The sequence below is a fragment of the Cupressus sempervirens genome, chromosome 3, assembly GCF_028749045.1.
Source record: "Cupressus sempervirens isolate cs-2001-9-10 chromosome 3, ASM2874904v1, whole genome shotgun sequence".
NCBI classification, from domain to species: Eukaryota; Viridiplantae; Streptophyta; class Pinopsida; order Cupressales; family Cupressaceae; genus Cupressus; species Cupressus sempervirens.
Window position 1 is genome coordinate 266,221,756 of NC_143120.1, and position 26,594 is coordinate 266,248,349.

Here is a 26,594-nt window from a genome sequence, read left to right on the forward strand (position 1 = left end):
ATACATTTCCACCATACTTACTCACAGAGGATGGAACAAGGGTTTTCACCTCAGACTTCTCCCAAAAAAGAATGCATTTCCACCATGCCTACTCGCAAAGGGTGATCCACCACACCTACATGCAAAGGATGGAATGGGAGGTTTCACCTCAAACTTCTCCCAAAGAAGAATGAATTAATAACTGAGATTTTCTCTTAACAGAGACTCCCTCTCAGCAAAGACAACTTTTTGATACCTGAGATTTTATCTTTAACAAAGACTCCCTCTCAGCAGGGACAGCTTTAGTCACCACAATAAGAGGGCTGACTATTGTATAAACTTGCAAAGGGTTGGAAATCTCCCTCTGTCACATAATCTCTCTATGAAACTGAATACTCTCTCTCTAAATATGATCTTCCCCTTTCAATAAAGTGCCACCAACTTAGTATCAAGACTACAAACAACGTTGCATAATCTCTCACCATCCCATTGCATCTTGCAACCAAAAGAGATATTAATAACTCATAATCATTAATGCTAAAAACAATCACTATAATCAATATTAAGGAGATAATCATAAATACTGATCTCTTTGAGATCTAAACTCAACATGCACACAAATATACATAATGAAGAGATTTTTTATTGTGCCTCTACACCCAATGCAATGCTCGTGGCATGAAAAATCTGATCATAAAATTAGAACAACAATACTTATCTACTTATTATTTAATCTTCCTCACAATCCACCTGTTGTTGACTTATTCACAACACCTCTGTGTAGCTTCTGAAGGAACACAAGAGGCCTCCAATGTTGTGGTTAATCTCCTAAAGACTCCCTCTCAGCAGGGATGGCTTTGATTAGCTCAAAAGATGAGATGGAAACTCACTCTAAGGCCAAACATCTCCCTCTGTATCAAAAACTTCCTTTGAACGCAAATATGAATCATCAATGCAACCAAAAGATTAATAAAATTATTCCATCAAAATAAAATACATCAATCCCAAAAAAACATACATTATTTTCCATGACAACAACCAATTATGCAAGGATAAAAGAAGACTTATCTCATGATTATCTTTTCCAGATTTTGATCATCATAAAAATGGTAGGGTGCAATGCCACGACTCAATATTCCAACTTTGCATGTTGCACCCATAAGCTCATCAAGCAAGGTGCTCTGTGCTTTCACCATTTTTGAAAGAGCGAGGGTACTCCACAATATTGCAAAAGGAAAGAAGCATCGATGACAAAATCACTAGCCTCCTTACAATATCAAGGCAAGACACACTATGTAAATGCACAGTATTGAGAAAAACTAGATTAATAAGTTGTTGATAGTGTAAGCTCATGCTAAACAAATGAAAATGCCAAGCCTAGGCCTCTACAATCAAATACTGACTTCTAAGATGTGCGATAATATTAAACATGCACCTCCAAGAGAGAATCTATCTCACAACAATGTTTAAAAGATAAAATTACCCTCAACTTCTTCACACATGTTGCAATAAAGAAAGTACCCAACATAGGTCAAAAAAATGTAAAAAATTTAAAAAATAGTAACTCCCAGAACGACACTTCAGTCATCCACCTCGCATGATAAGAACAAAACTAGATCCTTTAATTATTTGTTATTATTTGACCTCAATAAATATGAAACGCCTAAAAAAGAGAAAGACTTGTCATTATACAATATAGGAGTCACGAAAACTTTCCAATAAGTTAATAAATCGATGACCATGAGCCAGAGAACAACAATGCCTCCTTTAAACATGATGAATGTGTTTGGAAGGTAGCTGATCATTAAGCTTTATTTATGCTGACATATTCTCCACGAAAAAAAATATCACACCAAGGGACAGGAGATGATGTTCGATATGAATGTAAAAGCATTTGGCACACCCGAAAGAATAATGAAAAGTAATATAATCGCTTGAAAGGAAGACAACACCCAGTGTCTCGGTGCAAGTCTCTTACATCATCTTTGACAATTGATATTATCTTCTTTGTTGAGCATGGTCTCCACGATATGTCTTTTCCCTGACACATAAGCTCTGACTCATACTTACACTAAGACGATTGTTGCTGAAGATAAGAAGACCTTCGCTAGAGACAAAGAATTATACAGACAAGATCAACCGCAGGCTTGTGCTTGGTATTCCGATTAAGAAATTTCTAAGCCTTGAAAACAAAATTTTCGGCTCCTCCATTTTGACATGCAGAACTAGAGCTCTTGTCGTCATTGATTCCTTCTTTCTACTCAATTAAATAAATGACTCCATTCTAGCAGAGTGTGGAGATTCACGAAGAGCCCTTGTGAAGGTTGAAAAACTAGACCACTCCATCATTGTGCCTCATAACATCAGTGTATACCATAAGCCTACAACATCCTACCATGTTGGATGATAGCCTACATCTAGTAACATCATGGGAGAAGTCTTTCCAAACATTGGATGCAATGAGACAACATTTCTCCTGATCATGAAGAGTCTCTTCAATCATCTCGAGGTGCTCCAAATCTTATAGAGTCTCCATTAAATGAACAAACTGATTTAAAGAGATTTGGCATAACCTACCGAATACTTTATTTATGGATTTGTAGACCCACGAAAACCATGACAAGATGGTGAACTTTCAAAGAGGGTGATGTACAAGCATCATCCGACCATCCCCAAATTACTCTCAAGTACCTTTTGCGATCTGAGAGAGCAGTTCAAATGAGGAATTTGGAAGCGAGATATTAATACAAGGACTGGAGCAACATGCACATGTTAAAATGGGGACTGGAGCAAGGGTACACCTGAAATGTCTTAAAGGCCCTTGGGCAGCCATCACAATAAAGCAGATCTCCTCCATCTCCACATTCTGTACAATAGTCCTCATCTTCAATGCATCTTTAACTTGTCGGAGAAATTGCAACTTCATGCAGAGACCGCCCATCCAAAAATCCAACATGTGCTTCATACTGAGAAGAACTCCTCACAGCTTGCAAAATTAATTGTGAAACAATGGCGTGCCTCCTTGAATTGGAAATACTGCAACCTCCCTAAAATTCGATTGAAGAAAAGAGAAACAATGTTATCCAACACACATAGGTTTCTGATAAGATGAAGACAAGATCAATGAAAATTTTAATCGAAATATAAACTTTTGTGCTCCCTTAATTGCAGTTATCTAACCTAGCTCTGATATCATGTTAATATTTTGACCTAGAAATATAGATAAACAGCAATAACAAAGCATAAACAATACACAAAGAACACAAAACATATATCCTGGGAAAACCCTTCCACTTTAAGGGGAAAATCAGCCACACCAGCAAAATATCTCTTTTATTGATCAAGAAAAGTTCATTGTACAAGGCTTTCACTTGATTGATTTATGATATAACAATCAATGACATAAATAGATTGTATAAGACTGTTCATCTTTCACACGAAGGTCCCTTTGAGTCCTAAAAATAAGACCCTTAATATTTCCACACATTAACACTTAACATTTCCATTAGCATGCCTCTTCGCATGATGTATGACACGTTTTTTTATATAACATTAACTAAAATATTCTCACAAATGTCTCTTTCAGCTGAAGGTAACCATAACAGTCATAACAAACATATTTCCATTTTATAAGAGCAGAGATAAAGATCTCTATTGCAGCTACAAACTTCAAAAGTAATGTACCCTAGTTGATCAGGAAACACTAAAATGGTTGGCAGGCAAACATGACCAAGTTTTACCTGGGTCCCTGTACACAGTTAGGTGTAGATCTTACTGTTAGTGTGGTGACTGAATCTTCCTGTTAAAAAAGCTCGGTTGGTTAAGTGATTGTAACTTAAAAAAAAGGGTTGTTGCATTCGTACTTATTCCCATCACTGTGTATGGTTATAGTCGTCATCAGCAAAATGAGATTTGCTTGGCAACTCAACTCCAAGAAGTTATGGAAAGTGGATTGTCTGTTAAGTACTGCCAAATGTGTAGTTAATATCTACTACTTTAGGATTACAGCTGCTGGAGAAAATAGGATGCACTTGAAAGCAAGACAGATCATTATAGAAATCACAAAACCAAAAACACTCCATTTTGAGAGATGTGTAGCTACAGAACTTTGGCACCTGGAACAATAACCCCCATGTGTTTCTACAGCATGCTTTCCGGACAAAAATCCTCAGCTACGGACGAGTATTGTGAGACAACAGTGAGGCAGAAGCAGAGCATTATTATACTGGAATGTTTGGAAGATCTGAAGGCTTCAATGATTATGTGCTGGGTAATACTTATACCCGGTACTTAGTCTGATATTGCAGTCATTTGTGTCATATTTTGTGTTAATCAAAACAAAAAGAAAACATAAAAAATATCATTGTTGTTAGAGATTTGGAATCCTTCCCAGGTCTACCTCCTGTGAGTTTTCAAATAGGTTGCTACAAGTTTTGTGTGTGTTTTGTCAGGGTTGTTTCAGTGGTACCAGAGCTGTGATCTTGCTAACCTATGAAAAACACATAAAAATTTGTATATAGAAAAACAAAATAAACAGGGAAAAATAAAATACAATCAATCATCAGTACTACAAGTCAAAAAGTGATAAGGAAACAATGCATCAGCACAGGAAGGGATAAATAAATGTCACATAAGGACAAGAAGAGAGTTTTTCAAGGTGATAAAATCTGTTTAAGAATGGCCAACCACACCTTATTGAACTCTTCTGCATATAAAGGGTAAGTAAACCAAAGAAATAAATCACGACACTTTGCCTTCATGAAATGCTGCACAAGGAGAGCATTCATCTACAGTGACAACCCATGAAACCCCAATTAAGTCAGTCATGCCTACAGGACCACCTAGGCTCATATTCCTGCAGAAGGAAGCCTTGTCTCTGGGCAAAATTATGGACAATGAGCAGAAAGAGAATTTGGACAATTTGGATGCACAATACAGGGCATACGTAATGGAAATATCACAGCCTAATACTCAATGGATATCACAGCCTAATACTCAATGGCATATATCACTATAAATATATCACAGCCTACTAGAAGTTATGTACAAGCTTGACAGATTTGAGAGGTAAGACCCAGAGAAGAACTTCAAAGAGCTTTCACAATTATCTCAACAAGGCCCACTGGATGCTTATGTGGCTGATTTTTAGAGGATATCAGTTATAGTACCTGATGTATCAATAAGTTGTCTACTATTCCTTTTCATGAAAAGACTGAAAGAACCCTCCTTTAGGCTCTTGAGCCAAGTTTTTAATTGACTGCAATTTGTCATAAAAAAGTCCTTGAACGTGGAAATGACTACACCTAGCAGACCTTTCCAAGGGTTTAGAAGGGTGAACCTAGGGGGGGATCACAACAGCAGAAACAGCACCTTCTCAACTCAACAGACTTCAAGGAATGGGGCATACATTTAAAGGTTTGCAAAATGACTAGCGATGAACTGCCGAGGAAACAATTCTACTTCAACTGTAAAGAAAATTAAAGCCCGAAACATAAGTATTTGGGAAAACTGCAGAGCAATTGATTTGAGGTCTAATCGAAAGACAAGGGTGGGTCCAAGTCATGACTTGAGGCACAAAGTGTGGAAGAGGATGAGGTTTCACCAATCAATAGAGTAACTCAAGTCTTACAATCAGCTGAAGAGACTATCCAACCAGCTACAATGTTTTCTTTATTAGGGGCCGCCATTTAGGCGTCGTCTACAGTGCAACATATATGCACCATTATTCAATGGAAGTATAAAAGACTTCCACTATTTAACACTGGCGAGCGGTGCATATATGTTGCCCCATAGCCACTGGCCCCCATTTACACTATTTCCAAGTTAAGAGTAGGATTGGAGACCAGCAAATAATGGCACTCATTGATGGAGAAGTGACCAATAACTTTAGCTATAACGGAGTGGTAGCACTTTTCAGATTGGAAGCTGAATTTTTGTAGGGTTTAAAGCAGCAATAGTAGATGGTTATTCATTGGCTTGCAAGTGGGTAGTCTACCAGTCAAAGGTACTGTTATATGGGCAAAATATCTCCATGACTTCTGTATCATTCCACAGTGGGAAGCTCACATGGCTCTAGGCATCCAGTGGCTATATTCACATGGGGAGTTCACACAGAACTACCAAACAATGACAACTAGCTTTACAAAACCTGGGTGAAAGAAAACTATCAACAGACTTCAACTCACCACACAGAGATGTTTTTGAGAAGGGACCACATCAGTTGGATGGCAAACAATTTCACCGTGAATGGGCTTCTTCTAGATACCACAAACAAAAAGAAGGATAAATATCCTTCAAAAATTCAAGTTTTGCTAGATAACTATGCTTCTATGTTTGGGGGTGTGTGTCTAGGACTTCCACCGGATATAAGTTTCCAACATACTATCATGTTGAAGCCACAGATGGAACTTGTTATTGTGACTCCTTATCAATACCCTTGTGCTTTCAAGAATAAGATAAGAGGATTCTAGAAAAGATGCTGGAATTTGTCACACATTAGACACAACAAAATCCATTTACATCTTAAATGGTAATAATGAAGAAAGATGGAATGATGTTGATGCAGGAGCATCCTAGGTGTAAGAGCTATCTTGCATCACCCAATAATATTTTCATTTTAGTCTTTTTCTATTTTAATGAGGACTAGTAGACAGGGTGGTTACTATTTATGGGAACTTGCTACTTTTAGTAAGTTTGTCATACGAACTCGGAATGTTCTCATTTTCTACATGAACATTCATTTTAGAGTTATAAGCTTACCATAAAAATCTCATTGCTCCAGCTTATGTATTGGAGAAATTATTATGGATTTTTGGTGGAAACATTTGCACAAAAATCTTCAGGCTCACCGTTGGAGGCTTTAGTGTGCCTGGATGAGTTCCGAAAACTCAATGGAAGGGCGCTAGTGCCATTCCATGCCTGTAGATCAAATGCTGGCATTTTCGAAAAGTGGTTATAATAGCCGATCGAAGCGACGGGTCGAGAGTTATGGCCTTCCAAAGTTGGGCTACTCGAAATTCCTAAAATTAATGTCAGAGATGTATTTGGCTAACTCTATATGTATTGTTAGGATCTATCAACCCTAGGTATTAAGTTTCAATGTCGAGAAGCTTCCCAGGCAGCATAAAATTGCCTATTTAAGAAAGGCCCGAACATTGTCTACGACATCTCTAGGTGATAGTTTGCAGCTTAGCCTTGCAGATTACTGTAATGAAAGCGCCCATGTGGGTTAGCATATTGTACTTATGAATTCTGTAATTCCGCATTTGCGGCGCAAATAAGAAGTCCATATTTTGTTCTTGTATTTCCTATTTATGTTATGTGTTTATGGTATTAGGGGGAGCACCCTTTATCAAGTGGTATCAGAGCTAGAGATCTTGAGTGTGTGGACAGATCGCAGACTGTGAGGTAGTTCGCAACAAGACCGTGGTTTGGGCTAAGTGTGTAGACAGATCGCCGATTGTGAGGCAATTTGAACTAGGGTTTCAAACAAAGCGCGAAAATGCCTCCACGAAGAGAGCGTAGCAGAAGAGTTGTAGGTGTTAAACTTGACGGTTTTAGAGCCCTCCAAAGACAAATGCAAGCATTGGAAGAACAAATGCGTCGAGGAATAAATCTTCCCGTAAGAGATAAAAGCAAGGATGAGGACGAAGTAGAAGAAAATGCCGAAGCAAAGACAATTCTTAACCTAGAGGAAGAGAGGCTTTTTAGGGCCATCTCCAAGATTGGAAAAAGACCCAAGTTTTAAGTTACCACATTTTCGGGATATATTAACCCGGAGGAGCTGATCGATTGGATCAATGAACTAGAGAAGTACTTTGAGTATGAAGATATTGTGGATCGGGATTAGGCAAAACTGAAGGGACATGCAAAGATCTCGTGGCAAGAGGTTCAGTTGAAGCGAAATAGAAAGGGAAAGGACAAAATCACCAAATGGGATCGGATGATAGCTAAACTGAAGCGACAATTCATTCCTGTGCATTATGAGTTTGATCTATTGAAGAAAATGCAAGGGTAAAAGCAAGCAAGAAAATTTGTTCAGGACTATACCAAAGAGTTCTACCGAGTTCTTGTTAGAACCGGCCATGCAAAAGCTGATAAGGAGAAAGTGGCCCATTATCTTAATGGGTTAAGGCATGAGTTGAGTCTAGTTCGAATAAATAGTATTAAGGAGGCATACTGGTTTGCCCTAAGAGTTGAAGAGACATTGAGCAAGAAGTTTGACAATAAGAATGGTGGAAGAGGTCGCCATGAAAGATCTAGCGGACGATTGTATGGTGGTCGTAATCATGATCAAAAGAACAAGGATGAGGCTAGAAGTAGCAGTAAGAACCAGAGGGGAAACAATTTCAATTGTTTCCATGATCAAAACAATACAAATCAGAGAGGAAGAGGCAGAGGACAAGGATCTAGAAGAGGAGGCTTCCGTGGATGTTTTCACTGCGGAGAAGAAGGGTATAGAGCATTTGAATGTACCTTGCGCCAAGGAAGGACAGATCGAAGAATAGAAGGGCAGGTCAGAGTTGCACATGTTGATGAAGATGTCAGATCCTCAAATTCTGAAGATGCTGAAAGAGGTGAAGTCCTAGTTATCAGATGAGTCCTACTAAGTGGTGAGAATGAACCTGATCAAAGAAGAAGCTTGTTTCGCACAACGTGCAAATGTGAAGATAAGTGTTGTGATGTGATCATTGATGGTGGAAGTACTAACAATCTAGTGTTTGAAACGATGGTCACCAAGTTGAAGTTGAAGAGACAGAAGCACCCGCGTCCATACCAAATTGCTTGAGTGCAAGACGACCACGAGGTCATGGTCAACGAGCAGTACTCAGCGAAGGTCAAGATTGGAAGTTACTAGGATGAGGTACTATGCGATATCATACCTATGGACATATGTCATATGTTGTTGGGTAGGTCATGGCAATTTGAGAGGCATGTTGTACATGATGGGCGAGCAAATACCTACACACTAACCAAGGATGAAGTGAAGCATAAGTTGAAGCCATTGAAGGAAAAAGAAGACAAGGTATGTAGTGCTGCCCGAATATGTTTTGTTGATGTAAAAGAGTTTCTCAAGGATATAAAGCGTGAGCATATGTGTTTTGTTATAATTCCAAAAGATAGTAAAGAAGAAGTAGAGGAGGTACTTGCAAAAGTTGCAGATATGTTGGGAAAGTTTTTTGATATTTTATCAGATAATGTACCTAACAGATTGCCTCCAATGAGGAAGATCAATCACCAGATGGATTTGGTTCCAGGAGCCAGTTTGCTATACAAGGCAGCATACAAAATGATACTAGCAAAAAGTGAAGAGTTGAACAAGCAAGTTCATGAGTTGTTACAGAAAGGGTTAATTCAAGAGAGTCTGAGTCCATGTGTTGTACCCAATCATATTAGCACCAAAGAAGAATGGAGAATGGAGGATGTGCACAGATTCTCACGCTATTAATAAGATTACAATCAAGTACAGATTTCCATTGCCAAGGATGGATGATATTATGGACTGTTTGAGTAGAGTTGAGTATTTTACAAAGATAGATCTGAAGAGTGGGTACCATCAAATTCGTATCAGAGAAGGTGATGAGTGGGAGACTGCTTTCAAGACAAAAGAAGGATTGTACGAGTGGTTAGTTATGCCTTTTGGGCTAACCAATGCACCAAGCACTTTCATGAGGCTCATGAATGAGGTACTGAAGGAGTTTATGGATAACATTGTCATTGTTTACCTAGATGATATTTTGATTTTTAGTAAGACATTGGAGGAGCATTTGATCCATATTCGCAAGGTTTTTGATAAGGTTTTTGATAAGTACAATTTTCTAAAGGAGATGGTGTATCTGGGATTTGTAGTCTCAGCAGAAGGTCTGAAAATGGACCTAGAGAAAGTGAAGGCTATCCTTGAATGGCCTACTCCAAGGAGTGCGACAGGGGTAAGATCTTTTCATGGACTGGCTAGTTTTTACAAAAAATTTATAAGAGGTTGAAGCAGTATTTGTTGAACCCTTGACTGAAACAATGAGAGGGGATAGGAAAGAATTTAAGTGGACTGTAGGAGCAAATAAGAGTTTTAATCTGTTGAAACAGAAAGTTACTGAGCAGCCTGTTTTAGCACTTCTTGATTTTAACAAGGTGTTTCAAGTGGACTGTGATGCTAGTGGTACTGCAATAAGAGTTGTTTTGAGCCAAGAAGGTAGACCTATTGCTTATTTTAGTGAGAAGTTGAATGATGCAAAAAGAAGATATTTTGCTTATGATCAAGAATTTTATGCTATAGTGCAAGCATTGAAGTGGAGACACAATCTTCTTCCTAAAGAGTTTATTTTGTATACTGATCATAAAGCTTTGCAATATTTGAATAGTCAAGGAAAACTGAACCAAAGGCATTTAAAGTGGGTTGAGTTTTTGCAAAGTTATACATTTGTTTTGAAACACAGGAGTAGGAAGTCTATTAGAGTTGCAGATGCTCTTAGTAGAAGACAACTTTTGCTGACAGAAATGCAGATAGAGGTGTTTGAGTTCAAGGAACGTAGTACTTTGTATCCAGATGATCCTAATTTTGGTGAAGTGTGGAAGGCTTGTACAGAACCTATTACACTTGACAGGACAAAGTGGTTGGATTTCATGATCCAAGATAGTATGGTGTTCAAAGGTAGCCAATTGTGCATTCCCAGAAGCTCAATGAGAGAAAATCTCATCACGGAGAAGCATAGTGGAGGATTGGCTAGACATTTTAGCAAAGATAAAACCATAGCTTTGGTTGCTGAGAATTATTATTTGCCCACAATTGCAGCAAGATGTGAAGAATTTTGTATAGAGTTACAAAGTATGTTAGATGGCAAAAGGAGTGAAACAAAATATAGGGTTGTATCAACCGTTACCTGTGCCAGAGAAGCCGTGGGAGGATGTCAGCATGGATTTTGTTCTGGGATTACCGAGGACGCAATGTGGGCATGATTCTATTTTTGTGGTGGTTGACATGTTTTCAAAGATGGCACATTTTATTTCTTCCAAGAAGACTAGTTATGTTGTTCATGTAGCAGAGTTGTTTTTCCGAGAAGTAGTGAGACTACATGGTCTTCCAAAAAGTATAGTTTTAGAACGAGATACCAAATTTGTTGGGTATTTCTAGCATACATTGTGGAACAAGTTGAAGACGGATTTGAAGTTCAGTTCGTCACATCATCCACAGACTGATGGACAAACAGAAGTTGTAAATTGCAATTTGAGAAACTTGTTGAGATGCTTGGTTGGAGATAAAACCAAAAGGATGGGATATGATTTCACCACAGGCGGAATTTGCATATAATAATTATGTTAACAGGAGTACTGGTAAATCAACATTCCAGATTGTATATGGGAGTAGTCCCAGAAATGCTTCTGAATTGCGACAATTGGGTAAAGAAGAGATAAGTAGTGTTGAAGCAGAAGAATTTGCTGAGCATTTGAAGAACATCTATGATGAGGTAAGGAAGCACATCATAAAGATGAATACACAGTATAAAGCTAAGGCAGATGTGAAAAAGAGGTATAAGGAATTTCAGATTGGAGATGAAGGCATGGTTCATTTGAGAAAGGAGCGTTTTCCAGTGGGTACATATAATAAACTGAAGATGAAGAAGTTTGGACCATGCAAGAGAGTGAAAAGGTATGATTCTGGAAATGCGTATGAAGTGGAGTTGCCTGCTGAATTGAATATTTCACCAGTATTTAACATTTCAAATTTGACAGAGTATTATGAAGGAGGTGATGGCGATGAAGTTGCAGAAGCGCAGTGGAGTATTCCAGCAAATAGTTCTGCTAGAAAGGAGATTAAGGAAATATTGGACAGTCATGTTGGCATTAGTACAAGAAACAGAGTTATGAGGAATACCTAGTCAAATGGAAAGGGAGGCCAGTAGAGGATTCATCATGGCTAGCAAGGGAGGAGGTTAACCATCTTGGTTTTTCTCTGAACACCTAAGATGTGACGAGATCACTTCTCAAATTACCTCGGGTGTCTAATGTAGGAGCATCCTGGGTGTAAGAGCAATCTTGCATCACCCAAAACTATTTTCATTTCAGGCTTTCCTATTTTAATGAGGACTAGTAGATAGGGTGGTTACTACTTATGAGAACCTGTTATTTTTAGTAAGTTTGTCATACACGCTTGGAATGTTCTCATTTTCTACATGAAGGTTTATTTTAGAGTTATAAGCCTACCATAAAAATCTCATTGCTCTAGCATATGTATTGGAGAAGTTATCGTGGATTTTCAGTGAAAAAATTTGCAAAAAAATCTTCAAGCTCACTGTTGAAGGCTTAAGTGTGCCCGGATTAGGTCCGAAAACTTGACACATGGGCGCGAGCACCATTCCAAGCCTGTAGATCACGAGCTGGCCTTTCCAAGAAGTTGTTATAATAGCCAATCGGAGCAACGGGTCAAGAGTTATGGCCTTCAAAAGTTGGGCTACCCAAAATTCCTAAAATAAATGTCAAAGATGTATTTGGCCGACTCTATATGTATTGTTAGGGTCTATCGGCCCTAGGTATTAAGTTTCAATATCTATAACCTTCCCAGGTGGCATAAAATTGTCTATTTAAGAAAAGACCAAATATTGTCTAGGACAGCTCTAGGTGATAGTTCGCAACTTAGTCTTGCAAATTACTGTAATGAAAGCGCCCATGTGGGTTAGCATATTGTAATTATGAATTCTGTAATTCCGCATTTACAGCACAAATAAGAAGTTCATATTTGTTCTCGCATTTGCTATTGTTTCTTTGTTTTTGTTACGTGTTTATGGTATTAACGGGAGCACCCTTTATCAGATGTGGATGTATATAGCTTGCAAGGTTCTAAATAAGAAAATAAACAAGAACAAATATCCAATACTCCATATGGACAAGTTGCTTGATGAGTCACATGGGCCACCATATTTCACCAAAAATGATTTGTTGTCTATGGGTATCACCAAATAAGTGTTAAGAACTTAAATCTGAAGACACACTTTAAGTACCTTTCAATGCCATTTTGTCCACTTTTGAGTTTTTTATGATGCCTTCAGGCTTCCTCATACAGCATCCACCTTCCCATTCGGTGATGAGAGTAAATTTCAGAACTTATTTGAGAAAATTCATATCAGTAGTATTTTAAAACATCCTAATTTACTACCAGAAATGGGAGGAATACATGAAACACCTCGATATAGTGCTTCCTATTCTACACGAACACACCTTTGCCAAGAAATGTAACATGGGATTGGAATGCAGAAAATTATGCACCTATAGCATAATCAGCACGGCCAGTACATAGATGGAGCGAACCAAAATGTAATCCATCCAAGAAAGGCATATTTCAAAGACACTAAACAGTTATGACTACAAAAAATTCATTACAAGATTCTAACAACTATCATCACCTTGACCAAATTGACCAAGACAGCTGCCTTGCATTGGTCCACAGCATCACAATGGGCATTTGATCAAATAAAGAAGGTAACGTACACTAATTCTAGTTTTGCACACCTTAATTTCTTTTCATTACTTTTTTGTGCTGGAGTGTGATACTTCAGGAAAAAATCAATGGATTGTTCTTATGTAAAAAGAACAACCCATATAGGTCAAGAGTCAAAATTCATAAAAATACATTGTTTCTCTAGAAGTATATATGATCAAGAAATTTTGGATGTCGTCAATCCAGTGGAAAAACTCAGACGATAATTAGTTTGTACACATTTTATAGTTCATATGGACCACAACTTGCGATTTCATCATTTATCCTGCACAAGCTCAGCAGAGAGCGAAAATGGCTAAGCATATTGAAGGCCAATGATTTTGACATCATATATGTCAAGGGAAAGAACAATAAGGTAACAAATGCACTGTCCAAAAGACCTGAACTATAAGCTGTCGCCTCATAAATTTGAAGTGGAAGGAAAACTACCAAAGTATGACAAAGACCCAGCAGATACAGGATTAATAGGGTACAATCACTGCACAAAAGCGATTGTATTAATTGATTGCGTGATGAGAATTGCACACTTATAATCCATTCCCGGTGAGTTCAAGGAACCACAAGTAGCACATATTTTATTCAAGAAGATATTTCAATCACGTAGATTACCCCATACTGTGGTCAATGATAAGCATGCAGACTCCATGAATGATTTATAGCAAAGATTATACAAGTTGATGGAAACAGAATCAATTCCTAGGACCAATTATTATCTCCAAATGGATGGACAAATAGAGATAGAGTGCAGATGGGTTGAAGAGTACTATAGGAGTTCTTTGATTGATCACCAATCAACATGAATGCAATGGTTGTAGTTTGGGAAGTATATGATGTACCAAGGTTTAAAAACAATTCCAGAGACAGATCCCACACAACAGGACAGTTTATTGGTAAAGTAGGAAGGTTCTAAAAGGTTTGCATTATCAGCTTCAGCATATCACAAAATCATTAAAGGATTTCTACTGGTAGGCATTGCAGGGAGCTACATTTTGTGGTAGGAGATATGGTTTTCCTTTGCTTGCAGCCCTATTGTAAGTATACTTTAGGGAAATGTGGGTTGAAAAAATAAAATGCAATTTCTGCAGTCCCTATAGAATTGTACAGTGTCTCAGTGAGGTGGCTCAAGAGATGGAGCTATTCTTTAACATTTAAATCCATAAGGCTTTATATCAATCCTGCTTGATAAAGGCAGTGGGGCAGCAAGTCATACCTTCAGGTGTTTCAACAATTAGATGGGGAAGGGAAATTATTATTAGTGCCCGAATAATTAGTAAATACTTGGTACTTGAGAGGATATGGTGTGCCCTTTCTGCCCTGAAACAGTAATTCCAACATGGAGTGATAACTGCATTATATCATAATTATATATTTTTCTAAAATAATAAAAATATTTTCTTTTAAATTCACCTTAATGATTCTGAAAGAGAACCTCATCTTGGTTTTCTGCTATGTTATTACCGATTGCAGATCTCTTCTGTAACACTGACTTGTCTTTTTCTTTCTTGAAGTTCTCTGATTGCTTGATGCCCTCCTCAAATGAAGATAATCTCTTTTTATATTGCTTTTTGCATAGGTCACACCCTATCATCAATAATGATCTTTTAAAAGGGTTGCATCCCTTCATTCTGATCACTGATGAATAAACAATTATTAATTAATTACCATTGCTCCCCATTGTTTATTTTAAGGTGTAGCTTCGGTAGATGTGAAGTACACTAAGTATATGTATCTATGTTTCTCCTTCTTATATATATATATATAAGAACTCATTCAAAATTCTGATAATTCTCATATTCTTGATAAGAGTTGATATATGTTTCATAAGATATATATATATAGAATTCTTGATATCATACTTCTACAATTATCAGGCTCTTCTCCATTTAGTTATCATGGCATCATAAACCACTGGAAGTCATATTATGTTGACTTGTTATGACCTCCGATCATTGGATTATCGTGCTGATTGAATCGGTGTTAATAAGGATGACTTTCCATGTCCATGTAGGGACATGACCCTACGTGGTACTTGTACCACATAGAGTCATGTCCCTACATGGGCATGACTCTTTGTTTCTTTATATATACTGTGTGTACCCGCTGAGAGTGAACATTATCAATATACGGCATAATTAGTATCTACAGTAGCGAAATACATAACTATAATCTGCATTTGATCCAAGTTATATACCTTGAATTATATCACAATATTGTCTGAAGATTATCATATTAATTTTGATATAAGTTTTGAGTGTTTGGTATAGTTCAAAACAGTCACAGTGCATAGCAGTTTGATACATATAAATTATATATCAGAACCTCAGTCAAAGAACATTGCATTACTCATTCTGCTACTCTATCAAAGATCCTACATTCCTAAACATGGTATCAGAGCCAGCCTGATAGAGAAATTCGATCTCAGAATTATTGATCTCAGAGTTATCAATTTCAGAGTTATTAAATCAGATTTCTAAATTCTGAATGGTGAATCATGCAAGGCTAGAGGATAGACTTGAAGGAGCATTAAATTTTTCATCATGGAAAATTCGAGCTATAATTCTACGACGAGAAATGTAATTAGAAGATTATATAGAGTCAAATAAATCAATTCCAGATAATGATCTAGATAAAACAATATGGAAGAGGCACAACAACAAGGCCATGAAAATTATTATAGATTCTGTGAAGGATCACATTCTCCCCTCTATATCTAGTCTTTCAACAGCTTTTGAGATGTATTCTACCATTAAGAATACTTTTTAAATTAACAATGCTAGCAGATTGCAGATCTCCTATATATCAAAATGAACAATGGAGGATCAATTACGTCTTATTTCTTAAGAATTTCTGAATTAAAAGACCAACTTGAGACTATTGGAAGCCAAGTAGATGACAAGGAACTCAGCATTATAGCCCTTAAAGAACTACCACTATCTTGGGAGACATTTATTCATGGACTAAGTTCTCGAACTGAACTTCCTAAGTTTGAACTACTCGTAAACAAATGCTTAATTACAAGAGGAATCATTTCAATTCAAGAGGGAGAAATTCAAGCTCTTCAAATCAGTACCAATAATAAGGGAAAAAGAAGAGAATTCATCAAAACAACAAGTAATTCAACAAATCATACAAGAAAAGAGATTGGTCCAAAGTACAATGCTTCAAATGTGACAAATTCGGTCACACTCATAAAGTCTGTCCAGAACGGAAGAAAATTCAAGCAGCCCTAGTGGATGTTAACAATGAAAATGATGAAAATTTTGTATTTAAGTTGTTGGACAAATAGATAAAGTGGATAAATTTAAATGAGAAACCCATAGTGAGGAATTAGAGGGAGAGTGATACATTTCCAAAGTTCATGATACAACCTAAAAGATAAATCAGTTATCTATAAATTCAATTTTTCTCTTCAATATAAGCATATTGAATCAGAGATATGATATATCGAAATGTTCTCAAGTTGGTTTACATAATTACAAATGAGCAAATAGCGGATATTCTTACCAAACCACTTGCCAAGGTTAAATTGGAATATTTCAGAGGAAAACTTTGTATGATCAAATTGTAATTTTAAATATTGAACTTAAGTTTCAACTTTTACCTGTGTGTAATGCTTCTAATTGAATAGTTGCATTAGATATGTAATGAAAGATGACGACATTTCATAGACATATTCAGAAGGTAATCATTGTAAGGTGACAATCTTACAAATGATAGGCCTGTTATCATGACTGTTTATGTTATTGTTCCAAATATGACAAAAGTCGTTGATAACAAACATATTATGATCACTCTAATTATTAATCCAGAATGCCAGAGATCATAATACATGTTATGATAGTGTTCATAACATCGTGATTATGGTTATTTGACAAGTCACTATTTCAGAATGTTAAAGTCAGATAATTTGTTATTTGTATGGATATCATTAATATTGATATCTTGTTAAGTTTCATGAGATATGATTGATATTTCACTTCTCCCTTGCTAATAGGGAGTGTTAAAGTGTAGCTTCAGTATAAGTGAAGTAGACTAAGTATATGTATCTATGTTTCTCATTCTTATATATATATATATATATATACTCATTCAAAATTCTGATAATTCTCATATTCTTGACAAGAGTTGATATATGTTTCATAAGAGCCATATATATATATATATATATATATATATATATATATATATATATATATATATATATATATATATATATATATATATAATACTTTTACAATTATCGGGCTCCTCTCCATTTAGTTATCATGGCATCATAAACCACCGAAAGTCATATTATGTTGGCTTGTTATGACCCCGATCATTGGATTATTGTTCTGATTGAATCGGTGTTAATAAGGATGACTTTCCATGTCCACATAGGGACATGACCCTACGTGGTACTTGTTCCACGTAGAGTCATGTCCCTACATGGGCATGACTCTTTGTTTCTTTATACATACTGTGTGTATTTGCTGTGAGAGAACATTATCAATATACGACATAATTAGTATCTACAGCAGCGAAATACATAACTATAATCTGCATTTGATCCAAGTTATATACCTTGAATTATATTACAATATTGTCTGAAGATTATCGTATCAATTTTGATGTAAGTTTTGAGTATTTGGTATAGTTCAAAACAGTCACAGTGCATAGCAGTTTGATACATATAAATTACATATCAGAACCTCAGTCAAAGAACATTGTGTTACTCATTCTGTTACTCTATCAAAGATCCTACATTCCTTAACAGTTTACAAATTAAATCGCCAGAATTATAGTTGCTGCCTAAGTCACAAGGTTCGAATTTGAGTTCGAGTTCGGCAACAATCAAATTCGGATAAAGTTCAGCATGGTAAAAACATTGAAAAAAAATCGACATTAAATTTGCCTAATATAAATTTAATTTTTAGAATATATAATAATATATTCAATAAAATTCAAAATAGTTTAATACTTCAAAACATTATAAATTTGAAATGAAATAAATAGTCACTAAATTTTATTTTGAAAAAAATTTAAAATTTTAACTATAAAAAATAAAAATATATCAAATTCTTTTTTTCAAATACAAAACAGAAAATAAGAACACTATAATATTATTAGTAAAAAACATAATAACATTAAAAAATAAATAAAATACCAAATTTTTATTCTATTTAAAAACCAATGTTAAAACATGCGATTCTTTTAATATTTACAATATAAATATATAAAATCATTGTTGACTTTAAATGACTTGGCATGCTCCAAAGTGGATTGAACAAACACGAATATCACGAATGGCATGTGACTTTCGAGCATCATATGATGCTGGTTGTCTGCATTGTAGCAGTCCAAATTGAAATGCTCTAGACAGGGGATGTCCAGATCGTAATAGCAGAGGAATCTCTTATGCCCTAGAAATTTAGGTGGACACGTTACTACCAACATGCCATGACCATAATATCTCATTATTTAGCGGACACATTCAGACCACTGCAAATCTCTTTTGCCCTAGCCGCAGCCATAGACGTTTCATTTTCAACTAGCTGCAGCCGTAAAAATTCCTCCTCAACAGACTCCGACGAACTTCATACGAATTTTAACAAATTTTTTAATTTTTTTTCAAATTCGCCAAATTTCGAATTTGTAGCTGAAAGTTTGGCGAATCTTGTGACATAGGTTGCTGCCTTGTGTAATTATTAATTGCTATGGCACTAGTTAATCTTTATCCTTGCTGTCTTTATTTAATAGCGAAGATAGGCTGGATGGTGCATAGAATTTCACATCATGGAAATTTAGAGTTCTCATTGCATTGGAAGAAAACGATCTTCTTAACTATGTGAATACTGATGAACCTAAGCCAACTGAAGATACTAAGAAAGCTCAATGGAGGAAGAATAGCATTACGGCAAGAAAGCTACTCATTGATTATGTAAAGGATCATCTTGTGCCCATTATATCCAGGTTGAATTCAACTAAAGAAATGTTTGCGAAACTTTTCAGCTTGTATGAATTCAACAACACCAGCAGAGCTCTGTCCTTGAGACGTCAGCTTCTCTTTATAAAAATGGCTAGAGAAGAACTAGTTATCTCCTTCTTCATGAAGATTACAGAATTGAAAGATCAGCTCACAGATTCAATTGAAGATAAGGACCTGGTTATGTTGGCCATGAATGGTCTCCCTCATTCTTGGGAGTCGTTTATTCAAGAGGAACTCAGATTAGAAGCAAGAGGCAATGGACATATATCTCATCACGAAGAAGATCATGTCCTTGCCCTCAAATGTCTAAAGGAAAGGAAGAAAAGGAAACTTCAAGAGAAATAGAGATAGGATTTCAGATTCAGCTCCTGAACCAAAGAAGAAAAAGGATCTCTCTAGAATTCAATGTTTCAAATGTGAAAAGTATGATCACTTTGCTGGAGATTGTTGAACAAGACCAAAACATCATGCTGCTGCTGCAAATGTTGCTGATACTTCACCTCATAAAGAATCTACTGACACGTCAAAGGGATTTTTAATTATCTCAGCTCTTTCAAGTTTCAAGCAATGTTCTAACTGATTGGAAGACTAGGTTAATTGATAATGGTGCTTCGCGCCATATTACGGTATACCGAGGGCAACCTGCTAACTTGGTAGAAAAATAAAACTTGTTTGCAAGTAATTATTGGTGATAATGATTGTTATTCAGTGAAAGGTGCTAGGACTACTACTTTTCACCTAGATTACATCATCCCTTTTTATTTGAGTGATATCTTATTTGCTTCAGGAATCAAGAGAAATCCAAATTCAATTTTCAGTGTTGGAGGGCAAAGAGTATCAAATTGCATTTGCTGAAGATAAAGTGCTTGCACAGAAGAAAAACACTAGCATTAAAACAACTTGTGAAATCGGTGTCCATCAAGACAGCCTTATAGACTTTCGATTTCTCCTATTCAGGCTTTAGCACATGATTCCATCACTACAAGTGAGCTTGGCATAGGAGATTTGCTCACTTAAATTTCAGAACTCTTTCTTCCATGGAGAAAATGGTTTTTGGTCTTACCAAAGTTTAATCAAGAGCATGACGGCATTTGCAAAGGTTGTCCTCTAGCTAAGAATGTTAAAGGTCCTTATCACAATAGTGAAAGAGCAAAAGATATTTTAGATCTGATTCATTCTGATTTTTGTTGCATTTTGAGTGATTTTTGGTAGTGCGTGATTTTAATTGATGGCTTTTCACGTAAGACCTAGATTTATTTCTTGAAATCTGTGGAGTCTGATGAAGTGCTTTCTAGATTTAAAGAGTCCAAAGCTCAAATTAAGAATATATCTGAAAACAAGATCAAAATTTTAAAGATCAAATAATGGAGGGGAATATATTTATGGAGTTTTTCAAAACATTGGTATTGAGGAAGGGATCAAGAGGGAGGTTTGTGATCCATATAACCCACAACAAAATGAAGTTCCAGAAAGAAAGAATAGATCCTTTGTTGAGGCAGCAAAAGATATGATTCATGATCAAAATTTGCAAACTTTTCTTTGGATGGAACTTTCAAAACAACTGTTTATATTCAGAATCAAAGTCCACATCGAGTTTTGGATAATGACTCCTTGAGGCATTCGCAAGTATTAAACCTAAAGTTAGTCGTTTGAGAATTTTTGGATGTCATATCTACATTCATGTTATAGTGAGTCTTCTAAAGCCTACAAAATTTACATTCCAGGACAAATACATATTGAAATCAGCAAGGATGTATTGTTTGAGGAAGATGTAGCTTTCAAAAGATCAAAGGGATATTCCATGGAGATAGATAGAGAAGAACAAGAGACAACTCGAGATATGGACATTGCTGCTCCTGATTCTCCTTCTGAGATTCAAAGGGAGTCTACTGAATTAGAAGAATCTATTCATCCAGTTGATCCCATAGAACCAACCAATGGACCAAGTAATGCTTCATTAGATAGAAAGAGACTTTTGTTGGCTAGACATACTATGCAAGAGGCTGAAAAGTATGCAGCTCCGCATCGCACCTTTAGAGAAAGAAAGAGACCACATAAGTTTCCACGTTATGTTGCACTAATGAGTCACATCATTGAGTCTGAACCTCCACGTTTTGAGGAGGCATCAAATCAACAAATATGGAGAGATGCTATGATGGAAGAATATCAATCCATCATCAAGAATGATGTTTGAGATGTTGTTCTTAGGCTTAAAGAAAATCAGTTGTATCTTCTAAGTGGTTGTTCAAAATCAAGCATGCAGTTGATGGGAATATTGAAAAATATTAAACAAGATTTGTGGCAAGAGAGTTCTCTCAAAAGGAAGGTATAGATTATGAGTAGACATTTGCTCTTGTAGCTCAGTATACTTCTATCAGAACTATCATTGTTTTTGCAATAGTTAAAGAATGAAAATTACATGAAATGGACGTAAAGACTGCATTTCTTAATGGTGTGATTGAAGAAGAGGTGTTTATTTAACAGCCAAACGGTTTTATAATTCATGGGAAGAAATCTCATGTATGCAGATTGAAAAAGGCCTTATAGGGCCTTATAGGGCCTTTAGCAAGCACTATGTGCATGGTATGAAAGGATTTCAATACTTATTGAGCACAGGATTCTCCAAGAATGATGTAGATCAAGGTAATTTATGATAAAGCTTTAATTTTAGTTCTTTATGTTGATGATTTATTTCTCACAGGGGTAGATAATCTCAGTGTCAAATGTAAGAAAGATTTAACTTCTCAATTTGAGATGAAGGACCTCGGTTTTATGCATTACTTTCTACGACTAGAAGTGTGGCAAAGGCCTGATGCAATTATTCTGAGTCAAGGGAAGAGATTTGGTATGCTTGATTGCAAGTCCATGACAACACCTATGGAATCAAATTTGAAAATGCTGCATGAATGTGCAGCCAGTTCAAATTTAGTAAATCATGCCATGTACAAACAATTGATTGGTTCATTGATGTATCTAATCTAAGCTGCTGAATCATGGGACTTTTCCAAGCGATTTCAGGTATGAAACATACCTGAATTGAATTCTGAAACAGATCTCCTATGGGTACACATCTGGGATTTGTATTTTTAAATGTCAAACTGTTTAGTGATTCTAGTTTGATCTTTTAGATATTTTTATGCCTAGACCATTGATTAGCGAACTTTGAACTTATCTATCATGAGATTTTGGATTTATCTTTTTGATACAGAAACCTAAATGTAAATTTGAATGATTATTTTCAAATTTTGAATTTTGTAATTGTTTTGTTTAGCATATGTATTGGTATACAACATTCTAAACTTAATAATATTTTTTTGCTGCATATTTATGAACGTGTGTATTGACATACCAAAAATGTACCCTACCCCCCTAAAACAGTTTATGTCATACCAATGTTTCATACCCACATATCCATACAGTGTACCCTTTCCCATTCCCAACTCAGCAACTTAGTATCTGCTCAATACTAGACCAGATATTTGTCATGATGTTAAGCATTCTCAGCCAATTCATGTTGCAGCCTAGACAGATTCATTTTGTTGCAGCAAAAACCATAAATTGAAAAATTTGTGTGGTACTGTAGGATATGATCTGAAATATACATCTAGTAAAGATGTGGAATTGCAAGGCTTTTCTGATTCTAATTGGGTCAGGTTGTGCGTAATAGGAAAAGTACCCCTAGGTGTTGTTTCAGCTTAGATTATGCTATGATTTCTTAAAGGAGCATGAAACAGTCATGTGTGACTCAAAGTACAGTAAAAGCTAAATATATTGCAGCCTGTGTGGCAGCTCTAAAAGCCATGTGGCTTCAAGAGCTTATTGCTGAACTATTTGGAGAAACCTTGAAACCAACTGTGATTCACTGTGATAAACAAAGTTGTGCAAAGCTTTCTGTTAATCTAGTATTTCATAATAGAACCAAACATGTGGGTATTAAATATCATTATTTAAGAGATATGATTCAAAAGAAAGCAATTCAACCTAAGTATATTTGTACCAATGAGCAGACAGCTAACATTCTCACCAAGCCACTTTCCAGAGTGAAGTTAATATTTACTCAAGATTAGCTTTGGTATTGTGGAGGATGATGCTCTTGCTGGGAGAAAGTCTAACATCAGTGGTTCTTGCTTCTTGCCAATAATGCATTTTCCTATGAGAGAGAAAAATTTGAGGTAAACACTCTTGTAATGCATTTTTCTCTACGACAAAGAAACTTGAGGTGAAAGCCCTTGAAAGAAGTCTGCACTTTTTTATCCAGTGAACATCTTTTATTATTTGCACTTTGTTAATGATTGGTAGTTGCAGGAGCTATCCAATTATCTGTAATATCAGCATTCTGCTTGTGTAAATTTGATGATCACTCTCTGCTGCCATCTACTCTTATTATTTTATTATGATCGAGTAACGTAGACTAGGCTGATCAATTCATCAATGTGAAGAATTAAGGCAGCATTTGAAGAATCTCTGCCATCATTGAAGAGCCACAATCCTTCATTTCTTCCATTATGTGCTCAAAGTGATGACCTTATGTTTATTCTTTGAATAAAGGAATATGAAGAGTCACCCAGTTTCTAAACTAAAACGTCGCCTCATTTATGTAACAGCTATCTCTTCCTTGGTCATGAAAGACTAAGCATTCTGCCGTCATCATTATTATCATTCTCACTGGTTGATGAGATCATTCTGAGATCATTGTCTTACGCACATTGTTGCTGTAGGAGTGCTTTGAGACATATAATGTGATTGTTAATTATTACTCCTATTCAGTATTCTGTTTTGTTCAGAGGGAGATAGAGTGGGTGTTATTCATTATTATTTTCCTTAGTTACCAATGCGAGCTTCCTGCCTCTGGAGATGGAAGCAGGTATGTCCACATTTGGATCCAGAGTTTCACTTGAGACTCTGTCAGTAGTTAGAAGTAGCTCCTCCATTTAATGGTCCTCCTGTTAAAGCAGAAAAGTCGGCCAGTTAAGTAGTTGTAACTTAAAATGAGTGTTGTTGCAATTGGATTTATTCCCATTGTTGTACACACCAGTGGTCATCATCGGCAAAATGAGGTTTGTTTGGTAACTTAACTGACAGAAAGCACTGGCAAGGAAGGGGGACGACAAGGAAATCACTCATTCTGAGGGTTATATGACTACAGCACTTAGGAACCTGGTAGGAAAACCTGCAGCTGTTTCTACTGCAGGTTTCAAGGACAAAAATCCACAGCTACAGACAAGTATTGCTAGCTGCAAGGCGACTGTAGAGCAGATGAAGGGTATGGAGAATCACGGGCATTCAGCTGGCATCTTTGTAGGCTCTGGACACTGGAGGCTTCAAGGAGTCAAAAAAATGTACTAGGAGTCCAGCAATTAATTGAGATTAACAATTATTTCTATTATATGTTTATGGTTACCAATAAAAACTGAAAGAACACATGATATCATAAAATATTACTGTTGTTAGAAACCTTTCTACACCTACTGTGCATGTTTAGACTAGGCTGCTCTACCTTTTGTGTGCATTAGTCAGGATTGTTTAAGAGGGCCTCTAAAGTAGTAGTCAGTAATATGGGCTGGAAGTTATGGGTGAGAAATCTTAGGATATTTGAAAGCCAACAGTTTAGTAATTTACTACTTACTTCAACAGTAATATACTATCTCTTTATTTGAAAAAATTTCTATTCAAGCTGCACTCAAAAAAGGTATTCAACTATTTTTTAACTAATTATTGATAAAACAATAATAGGTCAATTTTGGACAACCAAGATAATTTTTCAATCAAAAATGGCGATCTGTGCTAATTTACAAATAGTTGCTTTAAATAAAAATATTGCGAAAGGCAGTTTCTATGTCATGCTATTCAATAATAATCAAAAAGAACAAATGAATCTTACTTGGACCAAAAACTGTTAGCAGATTGCTCATAGGAGTGACCATTTGTAAGAATTGAAGAATCAAATGTCAATCCTGTTGGCCCTTGAGTAATGCTGTTTGCATGGATGGTAGGCGATTGATGGCAGTCGTGACCCTCCCAGCTATTCACAGCTGATTCAAATGCTGGTATGTTCAACCACAAGTTACTGCTACTTGATACTGGATCTGCACCTTGGTCAGGGATTCCAAGGGTTGGTTGTTGAGAGAAAACAGAAGCAATGTGGTTTTCTGATTTAAACGGAGATTGGACAGCCTTTTCTGGGGCAAGCCTAATCAAATCTTTTTCCCACTCCAAAGATTGAAGAGAGCCAATTCCAGACTGACCAAGTTGTGGTGTCTCCCACATTTGCCACTTCCCTTGCTCTGACGCACAATTGGTATGATCAAATGAGAGTGATGGCAAACCCCAAGGCTCTGAAATTGTGGGCAGCTGGTCTCCAGCACAGTGCAGATCATCAACAATGCCAGAAGGCAACAATTTTGACATAGGAGACTCGATAGGTCCAGGTCTGTTAATTGGACCAGCAATAGGTACCCGATCAGATGAAAGAATGGATCTTCCTATGTCAGAAGGATATCTTGCTCCAGGGTTCAATGAAAAACTATCCAATGACTCTGAAACAGGTCCAAGTAAGCCCACAGAAGCAGGCAAATACGACGGGGCGTAAATAGGTTCACTTGAAGTTGACGACATGACAGGCACATCATTATGAGTTGAAAAAAATCCTGATGAGTTCATAGGCTCAGCTGCTGAAACGGAAACCAATACCGAATTGCTAAAAACCGACGTAGCATCTGCTAACCCAAGTGAAACAGCTGGAGATGATCCAAAATGGTTATTGAAAGGAGAGGAACTCATTGAAGTTGCTACGAATGAGGAAGATATATTTCCCATTCCAGACTCAGAATGTTCATCCCCTTGATCGCCAATATCTGTGGAACAAGATTCAGAGGAAGAATCTGAAGAGTTTGAGAACAATTGGTGCCATGGCTTGCTCATAGTTGATCCTGTTGATACTGCTTTCAGTTCAAATCCCACCTACAAAAAGTCATTTTCCAAATAAACTTATTTTATCAGGCCCAAACAACAGCAACTCATGACAAGCTGAAATAATATGCCATCACTAGGGCTCCTGTAAGGTCTAATTATATGTGAGAAAATCCTAAAACAAAAATTAAATGAAACTTTTAAAAAGTAACACATTAGTGCCCCACTTGTCTCCTATTATATTTGCCA

The 26,594-nt window shown here is 36.4% G+C and overlaps 1 protein-coding gene across 5 annotated transcripts in view; it reads right to left on the bottom strand.

The window, feature by feature from the left end:
- The window catches only part of LOC149565925 (uncharacterized), a 44,148-nt gene that overhangs the window by 14,279 nt on the left and 3,275 nt on the right, over positions 1-26,594 (bottom strand). For 4 of the 5 annotated variants that reach the window (XM_089819388.1, XM_089819390.1, XM_089819387.1 and 1 more), the window contains one exon: positions 25,318-26,396. In XM_089819388.1, coding sequence (XP_089675514.1) covers positions 25,318-26,396 — 1,079 coding nt within the window. Of the gene's footprint in view, positions 1-2,780; positions 3,027-25,317; positions 26,397-26,594 lie in introns of all 5 variants that reach the window. The other variant, XR_016362082.1, reaches the window with a different exon arrangement.